Source organism: Synchiropus splendidus, chromosome 1 (genome assembly GCF_027744825.2).
Source record: "Synchiropus splendidus isolate RoL2022-P1 chromosome 1, RoL_Sspl_1.0, whole genome shotgun sequence".
Taxonomy (NCBI): Eukaryota; Metazoa; Chordata; class Actinopteri; order Syngnathiformes; family Callionymidae; genus Synchiropus; species Synchiropus splendidus.
The window spans coordinates 35,362,043-35,373,169 of NC_071334.1; the positions used below are offsets into that span (position 1 = coordinate 35,362,043).

The 11,127-nt window shown below is 42.6% G+C and overlaps 1 protein-coding gene across 1 annotated transcript; it reads left to right on the forward strand.

Annotated features, from left to right (window-relative positions):
- Positions 1-4,699: 4,699 nt before the first annotated feature.
- ttc22 (tetratricopeptide repeat domain 22) lies at positions 4,700-9,556 on the forward strand. The gene is made up of 8 exons (XM_053846686.1): positions 4,700-5,083; positions 6,607-6,907; positions 7,005-7,060; positions 7,135-7,250; positions 7,523-7,641; positions 7,719-7,880; positions 8,037-8,189; positions 8,631-9,556. The coding sequence occupies exons 1-8, from the start codon at positions 4,821-4,823 to the stop codon at positions 9,162-9,164; spliced, it is 1,704 nt and encodes a 567-aa protein (XP_053702661.1). The 5' UTR covers positions 4,700-4,820; the 3' UTR covers positions 9,165-9,556.
- The last annotated feature ends 1,571 nt before the right edge of the window (positions 9,557-11,127 follow it).

Below are 11,127 nucleotides of genomic sequence, written 5' to 3' on the forward strand. Positions count from 1 at the left end.
GACCTCGGACTGTCAAGTCAGCAGAGCTGGTGACGTCATGTGGCTTCCTACAGACACTTTCAAAATAAAACCATTACTCGGGAACACGAAGCAGCCGAACAAATCCATTTTCCAAATCATTAAATGTAAAATGACTGACTGAGCCAAAACAGTTCCCATCAATCTATTAGTACAGATGCCACCAAAATCTACTCCATGAAAGGGAATGAATTACTGTAATATTGCAGTGATGTAATTATACTACGCTTCGACACAAAACAACTGCACTATACGAAGAACAAATGAAGCCTAGCATCAATTGCACTGCTAACAGCAAATGTAAGTGTCTGTGACGATTATGAATAAGGCAGCTTGCTTTCTGGAAAGATGCCCCAAATCCTTCCAGGATGATCTCAGGATGCTCACTCATTTCATTAGCATTTTGTGGCTTTTGTGGATTCTCTCAGGCTGAACACAGAGCTGGACCCAACATGTCACTAGGTGCACTCGAGCGATGGTTTCAAAAGTGAAACAGTAGATGAAATGATGATTACAATAATTTTTAATACAGAGTCTTGTGTCATCGTTTGGATCAATTCTGGATCACCATTTTTACTTTTTGATGGACAAAATTCAAGAAAGACAGAATCATTTATTTAAATATAACGGATTTTTCACATACATTCACTTTCAGGCACTTTTTAAAAATGTGTGATGGATCAAACCTGCTTCCATTTAAGGCAGAATTAAATGGAGAACAAACCTGACATGATTATCCAGGGATGAAACCACGGAATTAATGTTTGAAAGCACGGCGGTGGTGGAAAGAACGTCTGGATTAGCAAAGCTCTCTCTCTGATCCAGAGAGCCTTTGTGTCACATCTGATGAGGGCCCCCCTGCATTCAGTGTCAATTTAGCGAGGAGATTTATATCCAGTCTAATCTGTAAGCAGCTCTGCGAGCTCATAAACTGGAGGACAGTAGCATATTCACTTGATGTCCTCTGAAGACTCGAAGAGATTGTCTGATAGGACGACCTCATGAAAGCGGGTTGCTATTGTGAAAGAAACAATAAACTTGTGCACAGTAATCTGAGTTAATACTAAAGAGATTAAAGTATTACACATCTATGTTGAACTAATTTGGATTACGATATTGAATTATAATAAATGATACAGGATGGTTGTGAGTCACTTTTCCAGCCTATAATCATATTCTGCAATTGTTCATGGTCTTTTTCTGAATGACAAATGATATAAAACCCTATCTACTTGGAGATGCTGCAGATGCAGCTGCTCATCCTGATCACAATCTGAGATTAATGTGACGCTCAGTTGTCTGCTCACACACGAGGAGCCACAACTGGACTGCTTACTCTGAATCACACTAGATGAACGTTTGATCCTTTTGCCAGGAGAACTGAGGGTTAACAACAGCCAACTGACCTTAGCTGGACAGCATTAGAAGTTCACCATGTAATCATAGATAGATAGATAGATAGATAGATAGATAGATAGATAGATAGATAGATAGATAGATAGATAGATAGATAGATAGATAGATAGATAGATAGACACTTTATTAACCTCCGAAGAGAAATTCCCATAAGATAAGATAAGAAAAAACAACAACAGTCCAGCATGTGAATGTGTGTGTGTGTGTCGCGAACTAAAGTGCATGTGTGTTTATGGTGTGAGTGTGTAGTGAGTCCAGAGTGAAGAGCCGAAAGGCCTGAGGGAGGAACGACCTCCTCAGTCTGTCTGTGGAGCAGGACAATGACAGCAGTCTGTCACTGAAACGGCTCCTCTGTCTGGAGATGGTGTTGTGCAGAGGATGACTAGGATTGTCAGTGATGGACAGAAGCCTGTTCAATGTCCCGTCGCTCTGCCACTGACGTCCAGCTCTGTGCCAACAACAGAGCCTGCCTTCCTCACCAGTTTGTCCAGGCGTGCAGCATCCTTCTTCTTCAAGCTGCTCCCCCAGCACACTACTGCATACATGAGGGCGCTCGCTACCACAGACTGGTAGAAGATCTGCAGCAGCTTCTTGCAGATGTGTGTGTCATGAGGATGGTTACCAATCATTTTATCTGGCCAGTAATAAATTATAACATGTGCTGTCTATTGCAGCAATAGAACTGAAGCAGACCGAACTGCATCATCAGCAAAGGGAGTAACCAACCCATCAGAGCACCAATGTGCAAGCCATCATTTCTCTGCCTCAACATTCTGACCCAAGGAAAAGCAAACTGTGAATAGGCCTACAACTAAACGCTGGGATGCAGTGCCCTTTGTGGGGTGCACAATAATTCCATCAGTAATAATGACTGCTCATTGTGAGGCCCAAGTTCTAGTCAGATGACACAGATCCACAAGCGGCAACCAACCACAACGGTTACCACGCAGTCGACCTTGTTACCATGCTGACCACCACCATGGCAACTGTTGTGGAGGAGAAAAATGTTCGTATAGATATTTGTGCGCCCACATGATAGAAGCAGAAGAGCCGCCCACGAGGAGTCGGAAGTAAAAAGAAAATGCATGTTATGTAAGACTTGGAATGGACAAGGGGTGTTTGGTGCTGTTATATTTGGATTCAGTTGCACAGTTGTACATCTGTAAAAAAGTTTAAAAAAAAAAACAAAAAAACCCCAGCTATGTATTCAGTCATTTGTAGTCAGCGGCCCCAGTATTTAATTACTCTAAGTTAGGAGAATTATAAGATATGATCAATCGACAGAACAGAAAAAGGATGTCAGAATGAAGTGTGTCTAAAAAGTCACGTGTTACTTCTTCAAGTTATTTCTTTCTGTGTTATTTTTGTTGAAATGATGGGTAAAGAGGAGGGAACTCTCTGGGCTATAAGGCTTGTATTTCACCAGAATTCTTGGATAGTTTGGGATTTCTGGGTTACGTTTCAAAGAGCAACCCATGGTTTGGGTGACAGTTGTGATGGCAACAAAACACACCTCTCAACTAGAACTTGAAATGTGAACTACTCGATTCGTAATGCAATTGTTATCATCTGTTGACTGCTGCTAGATATGATGTCGAAAGTGTTTGCTAATATTTTTCTGAAAATTAGGCATTAGGCAACTAATTTTGTGGGTGTGTGTGTGTGCGTGTACATTGTTTATCCTACTTTGTGGGGACCAATATTAGACATAACACTGTTCTTGTGAGGACCATATAACCTTGTGGGGACATTTGGCTGGTCCCCACAGGGTTAAGCCTCAATTTGGGGATAGACTTCAAAATAATTACACTGAGGTTTAAGTTTGGTTCAGGGTCCTGGTTAAGGTGAGCCATTTGTTTTGGATGGTTAGGTTTAGGGTGACAGCCTGGGGAGAGCATTATGGCAATGAGCAGACCCCACAAAGTTAGAGATACGGAGGCACAGTCCCAGCTGACTCCCAGCACACTTCCAACTGACTCCCAGCAGAGTCCCAGCACACTTCCAGCCCTGGACTGACCCCCCTCTTCTTGAGGGAGTGTCTTTGAATAATGTAAACTCCACCTACTCATTGTGCTACGAGGTGTGAACTGAGGGTGGCGCTTTCTCTTCATAGACAAAGCCCAGAGTGACTAGTGAAAACTGGTCTCACACCAACTTCGGTTAGGTTTTGGGACAACTCCAGAGTGTGATCAGAGCTCCGCACATCATCCCTCCACTCAGCAAACAGTCCCATGTCTCAGGAATAGGTTACGTGAGGACCCAGTTTGTGGCAAGCTTGGGTTCATGAGACGACTTCTTCATGCTATTTCCATTCTTAAATTCTGTAAATGGTGGTGTGCCATTGTATCAGTATCTTTTAATTTTAATACAAAAGCTCAATGCGCCGTTGTCTTTTTATTTTAATAGATCCATTCATTCAAGTCTGGTGACCCCTGTGGAGTTTTGACAGGGTTGATCCCTTCCGAAGCCATGCATGCTCCAGCAGCAGTGTGTTTTGGATCATTGTCCTGTACAAAGCAATGGTCTGATCCAAAATGTTTTCTTATGTACAGCGCAGTATGCTCTTTAAGGATATATAGCTGGGGTGGCCAACCAGTGAGAGGCTAAGAGCCACATTTTTTTACTGTGAGAGCCACATCCTACAACTGTGTAAGGCTGTTGGTCACGTGACTTAGCGGCAGTACAGCGGTCAAAGCACGTGCCTGAGTGACACAAGGTTGCTGGTTCGTGTCTGGCGTGGGTCTCTTGTGCATGTAGCTTTAAAATTCATGCATTTTACTGTGATCCTGCTGGAAATATCAAGCGGCGTAGTTAGAAATGTGTGTGCCATTGTATGAATGTATGTGTGCGTCTATGCACAAATTACTTTAACTAATTTAGTTATATTATTATATTCATTTAGATTTTTTTCTGAGGATCTGCTCATTGGTTTTCATTCAGGGTTAGCATGAAGAATTCAGAGAATTGATTGAGTTAAAACAAATTCTTTTCCATTGCATGTGAAGGCATCACAGTAAGACGTGTCCGGTGTGGACCAGCGTCCTGGTTTACCACTCGTGCTCCTTTGAGCTGTCAGAGAAATTGTTTAAACTCTTGTTGGGCAGTTATTTTCCTGTCAGGGTTGCAGAGAAGATTCTCTGCTTCGGAGACGCTTTCATTGGTGACTTACCTGTTGCAGCTCTTGAATGTGCGCAAAAGCATACCAGCCCAGAGTCACTCCCAGACCAGTTCAACCAGTCGCAGGTGACAAGGCAGGTGACTGAGCTATGTGGCAGAAGAGGGAACTCCAGAAGGAGACAGAAAGCAGTGCTTGGCTAATATTAACAAAGTATGTAGATCTTATCATGAATCCATATTAATTTAGTTGAGGGGCGCAGCAGACAGGTATGGAGGAAGAAAATGTTGAGGATCTTGAGTCCCTCATGGAGGACATGGACTACATCCCAGGACACTTCCTCCTGGATCTCCACCTCAATTGTGATCCAGTCGGACCCATGAAACTGCGGCACAGAGACACTTTTCTGAAGCAGGAGAGCCTTCAGTGTGAGCTGGAAGCTGAGGCTGGATACTTGCAGTATGCTGTCCGAAATCTTCTGGGACTGCTGGCTTTCCACCTGGACCACCTGGACAAGGCCGAGGAAATATTCCGGTGACATTAACATTCAAATGTTCATTTGTAATAGCCAACTTTAGTCCTCAAGTCTGAGAGATATCTACCACTGGACCATCTATCGGAAGTCTCGGTTATTATTATTATTATTATTTTATCTAACAATAGTAACTACAGATGTGCGGCTGTTAATAAAAAAATATTACATCAGTAGACTACTAGTGAGCAATTTTCCACTTAAGTGTACATGTCTCAGTAATGTGTACAAACACACAACTTTATACCTTCATAAATGTGTGTTCTATGTGCTATACTTAATACTTGTATAAACACATATCACGGTTGTATAAACATGTTTATAAGTGTAAGCACAGCTTTATAAACAAACTTACCGTCTTATACATAACTGGTATTCAAGCTTAACAACTTATGAGCCCATTAACATACACATGTTGAGCTTCCCATAATGGTGCAGGTTTATCTTTGGGGTAACAACTGGTGATTGAAGTTCACTTTCACTTGACAAACACACCAGAAAAAAATGATCTGTTTTACACTTTTGTTTATATTTCAAAACCTATGAACGGGCTCAAACCATGTGAAACCTCACAGCGTTGAAATTTGTATACGCTCCTTCGATTATTGATAATACAGCCTCCAAAAGAAGCATCCATAAGGTATATATAAAGACTTTTCATGTCCATATGAACCTGTCCTTTCTAAAGTGTGTCAAAAATTACAGCAATAATCTGATGTACTTAATGAATTACGTAGGAAGGAAAGCTAAATATGGTGTTTCTCAGATATGTAGTTAACATGAAACAAATGCTGAAATAAGAACACAACAGTTGCAGGCATTTATTGTTATACTTGGTTGTATTTAAGCAAGCTGTGGCTCTGTAAACAGTAGCCTGTGACTCAAACAGTCAAAGTGGTGACAATGTTTGGAGCCCTAAATATGACGCCTCACAAGGAAGGCGTTCTCCAACTGCATTTCGAAGCAAGTTCTTCATGTTTTGTGTTGAAGATGAAGCAGGAATTGTCCTTCCTGCCTGCCAATTTTCCTTCTTAACGTTCACTGCCTGTCACTTCACTTTAAACCCGGGGTGGACAACTAGGGCCAAATATATTCCTGGGTCCAAAGTCGGGGTCGGCAAGCCAAAAGACAAGTGGACAGAAGTAAAAATATCTTTCATGCAAATAGAATTTTGTAATTTAGGGGTCATTTGGGTGTAAATAGGGAAAAGTGAGGTTATGCCATGACATTGCATGCTTGAAATATGTTGTTTTGATTTTTGTGATTTTTAGAAGAGCCCTTCATTTCAAGCTGTTTCCCCTCAATATTTTTATTTATTTATTTTGCTGGATGCAAAAATAGTTTTATTTCCAATTGAAATGTAAAGGGCCACATATGCCACATATACCTTTGGTTTAAACTTAATCACTTGGAAGAAGTTTGGTCTTATATCCAGCTTTCTGCAATCTCATGCCTGTCCCAGTCTTTGTCATTTCCAAGTCTATACGGGAACGACTAACAATCATGTTTCTGTGTCTCTTGCCAGGAGCATTTGTAAAGAAGATCCAGGTAACCTGAACGCCTGGGCCAACTTGGGCTACGTGTACGATAAGCTAGGGCGAGAGCTTGATGCGACGGAGTGCGTGGAGAAAGTGTCGCACCTCATGGGTATAGAGTCTGGAGAGGCGTCGCAGGAAGAAACAAGGCAGCTGGCGGCCCGCTGTCTTGCTGAGCAGGCTTACGTCTACCCCTACGACGTGGAGCTGGACAGCGAGGAGGAGCTGCGCGAGAGACTGACGTCTGCACTGACACTGTACAACAGAGCCCTGGATTATGGGGGGCATTTGGTGAGCAATGTCCATGACAGGATTGCAACATTGATCCCATGCGTCTCACAAACGGTCACATTAGTGAGTCAGACTGACCCATGGCACTGTTCTTCAGATATCACCGGAGGAAAAAAGAAGTTGGCATTTTAAAATGGCGACTCTTTACATAAGGTGATCAAACCTCCCTTAAACACCTCAGATGTACAGCTCCACTGAGTATCAAACTACTCCTGCTTCCTCTACAGACTGGATGACATAGTGAAAACCCACGACGACTCTGAATACTCCAGACTTTCACACTACAATAAAGGACTGAAGCTGCTCAGAGAAACACTGGAATCTGAAAGAAAGCAACAGAGAGGTGAGTGAGGTGTGTTCTAGGGGTAATTTTACACCTAGTTAGTATTAAGCAACCCACACAAATGATGCAACAACTGTACTGTACGGTATTAAACCTAAAATCCTTTAGTGGACATAACGTTTTACGTGAAGTAAAAATGGCACATAAAGTAATCATAATCTGATGCATTGTTGAGAACATAAATGATCATGATCAATACTTATTATTCACCTTCACCTTCTTGGAGGACAACAACAAACGTTTCATTCAGTGTGGTTCTTCTCCATCTGCAGCTCTGAGCTGGTGCTACATCGGCATCATGTTGGAAAGGAAAGACGAGTTCACCACCGTTCCCATGTCTGTCCATGACTGCGGTTACTCGGCCACTGATCCTCTCACCTGCTTCGGAACTGTAGGTCAAATACAGAAGTGCTCATTGCTCCTGCTTGTCATGTGAAGGTGTGATGATGACCATGCACAAACAAACAGGCTATAAAGTTGGCGAGCGACGACGCCTTCATCCTCAACCTCCTTGCCAGGATGTTTTTCCTGCTGGGCAAGCATGAGATGGCAACTGGGATTTGCAACATGGCCCTCAGTGTGCTGCCAGATCCAGAGCTCAACTGGCAGGCCTACTGTACCCACGCCAAGGTAGAAACAAGCTGAAACAAGCCTCGTAGAGATCACACATACAAGTTGTTGATTTAAAAAAATAAATCTGAAATGTAAAATCTAAAACTAAATCTACACTATTCTAAAAAAACATGATTCCAAACCAGTGTGAAAGAGTGAATTTTACTTAATCAGATCAACATGGTGCTGTACGCCAGAGACTTGGAGAAAGCAAAGCACAACCAGGCCGGAATTCCCGACCGTCAGAAACTCACAGAGGCTAGAAAACACCTGGACAAGGTTTTGAAAGTCCGTCCGTGTTTGAGGACTCACCTGGAGATGGCACAGGTAGGAGCTGGCTCGAGCTGGGCTTCACACGCAACATGCTTTATGATCAAGATGGGACAGATGAGTCATCACACATATCCAAATAAATGAAATGTCACCATAAATATTTTTTTTTTTATAATGAAAACTGAGTATTGTGTTTCAAATTTGATTCACTGACAAGATTTATTATTGTTTTATTCCAATAATGTATTTTTTTTCTTGCCTCCTTGTGTTTTATATGTTATTTTGATTCCCCAATATTTGTTATTCACACTCATATTGATCTTCATTAATGTAAGCTATTCACTGAATCTGTTTAGTTTTGATGACTTATTTGATTAATGAATGCAATTTTGTCCAACATTAAATTGCATTTTACGTTTGTACTTCACCTAGAAATTTGCTGTCACTTTGAAAATCAATAGTGTTTCATTTTTCTAAACTCTCTGTCTCGTGCAGATCTACTACTACATGGGTGTGGACGCCCTGCAGGAGACTCTTTTGGTGGACGAGGCTGCCATCAACTGTGCTCTGGTCAGTCTTTCTCAGGCTCTGCAGTTCGAACAGGGCGACAGCTTGCCGGACCTTCACCTGCTGCGTGGACGCTGCCTCCTGCTGAAGGGCGAAGAACAGAATGCTGCAGACTGTTTCAAAAGTGCAATGGAGCTGGAGAGGCCGGGCAGCACCGACACCACTGCGCTGCGGTGCCTCCTAGAGGCGCTGCTGGCTCTGTTCATGCAGGCTGGCTCTGACCCCGAGCCGGCCATCACACAGATGGAGCAGTGGGTGCAGAAGGCGGAGGAGAAGTACTCTGAGTGTGCTGTGAAGGACGAGTTGAGGTGCTTGTATAGGATGCGGACTGCAGAGGTCACTGAATTCTCGCGCGCCCTGATCAGGACGGGTCGGCTGGAACTGGTGAGGAGGCTGCTGGAGACTGTCACTCCAAAACAGAGCGTAAAGAAGAGAGTGAAAACTTGGTCTTTCTCCTTTTGATGAACCAAAGAGGAGAACATGTTATTTGAAGCAAAGTGGTAAGAATAGGTCAGAAAGTCCACTGGCTCTTAAGGAAGTCGGGTTGTTTCTATGCAGGGTTTGCATGGCATGGTGTCGTCGCCTTGGGCACCAAAGAACTTGCAATACCTGGATTCATCAGCAGCAAAAGAATGATTGAGTAAGTATTGTGGACTCATCGAAAGTCAGAAGAGAGAAACAAGTGTTGGGATGACTCTTCAATAACAGTTAGGACTAACAACACAAGGAACCAGTGTTTGTCAGGCTTCCAAATATGAGGCAGACGTTGCCTAGCAGTCCCTTTAGAGAACACTGCGAGGTGCTTACACATCTTACTAATGTCACTGTGGATGTTTGACTAAAAGTGCCCAATAAATGCTCAGAAAAAACGAGTGTGGCCCCTTTTTTTTAAATGGAAATTAAAATAGAGAGTGAAAAGATTCATGAACAACTCAACTATAAATCTGGCCTCTGAAATCAAATGAAATCAAAACTGTTTTGTACAAAAATCAAACCCATTTTCGTTAAATCCAAAGACAACGGAAGTGTACATGGCCTAAATATTGAATATTGGCATCTGCTGTATTGGTTAAAATATTAAACAGTCTTGTTCTTCCACCATATTGCAGATTCCCATGTTATTATTCAACGTACTATCCACTCCCTGATTTAATGGCTGTTAACTTTGAAATGATGTCACGTCTATATAGAATATATTGTTTCACTTTTTATTGTACATTTACTGCTGCTTTACAGTGCTTCTCTATGACTGAGGAATAGATCCGCCCAAAATTGGCCACCCTTTTCTGGTTTGGGGAATGCCAAAAGCTCACGGTGTGTGCAACGCCACTCCTGGACTAATTTGGTAAAAGATAAGTGGAGCGCAAAATAAAGTGACCATCAGAAAAAAAAACGGGTGGTACTGCCCCCTGCTGGGTGGTGACTGCATCGGCCCGAATGCAAAGCAGAGCACAAACTGTATGAGGTAGAACCAGATTTCCCGATGTGCCCAAGGCACTTTGTTATTTCTCCTGTGTTTCCTTCATTGACAGCACAACTCTGCCCTTTAAAAAAGATTAGAATCTCTTGCATTGGTGTCACCCACATCTCTGCTTAAATGACTCCAGTTACTTGGAGAATTGGAGTGAAAAGGAAAGGATGAAGAGAGGTGATTCAGACTATATTCAATTGATGCATTAGTTCTTTTAAGAGCCTGGTCATCCTTGGGCTTTCTGTTGAGAATCTAATCCGTTATGCTACAGATGTGAGCCAACAGTGTTCAGTAAAAATCCATTTGTTCACAGAAATGTTCGATTCATCTCGACATTTTAAAGAACTCATACAATGCGATGAAAGTGCACAGTTCTCGAGATATTTTTATTCAAGTCTCGCACCTGGCCGCCTCCTCTAGTAGGATCTATCACCCTAAGTCGCATTTATAACAAACACAATGTTCTCTGGCTCATCAACATTGAGGAGTGAGCCATCCTCTCCTCTCTCCTCTCACAGTGTTATCACCCTGAATGAGAGAATACATCTGTTTGAGGGAGTGGGTGATCATTTGGGGGGAGGAACGGAACACCACAGCATGATCAAAGGGTCATTTCTACAGCAACGGTGGAAAGCAATGACACTCGCACACTGTTGCTCTAAAAGACTCACCAATTAACCCCTGCTGTAAGTGGGAGGAAGCCCATGCAAGCGCAGTAATGCACTGTACGATTGTCAGCGTGGAACTCCAACACTAAAAAATGTGTTCCTTGTTTTTGATAGATTCTTCAAGACTGTGTCTTGAAGAACACAGAACACGTTTCTGGGTGCAGTTTGCATGTTGCCTGCGTGGGTTTCCTCCCACAGTCCAAAGACATGCTCACTAGGTTAGTTGGACCCTGTAAAATTGTGTGACTGGTGTGATGATGGTACATCAACCTGTCCAGGGTGTATT

What these genes read in the sequence shown, in the direction of transcription:
- ttc22 (XM_053846686.1), top strand. Translation starts at nt 4,821, where the DNA reads ATGGAGGAAGAAAATGTTGAGGATCTTGAGTCCCTCATGGAGGACATG. An exon ending in TGGATTATGGGGGGCATTTG is followed by an intron (nt 6,908 to 7,004) that starts GTGAGCAATGTC and finishes ACTGTTCTTCAG; the next exon opens with ATATCACCGGAGGAAAAAAG. An exon ending in CCTACTGTACCCACGCCAAG is followed by an intron (nt 7,881 to 8,036) that starts GTAGAAACAAGC and finishes TTACTTAATCAG; the next exon opens with ATCAACATGGTGCTGTACGC.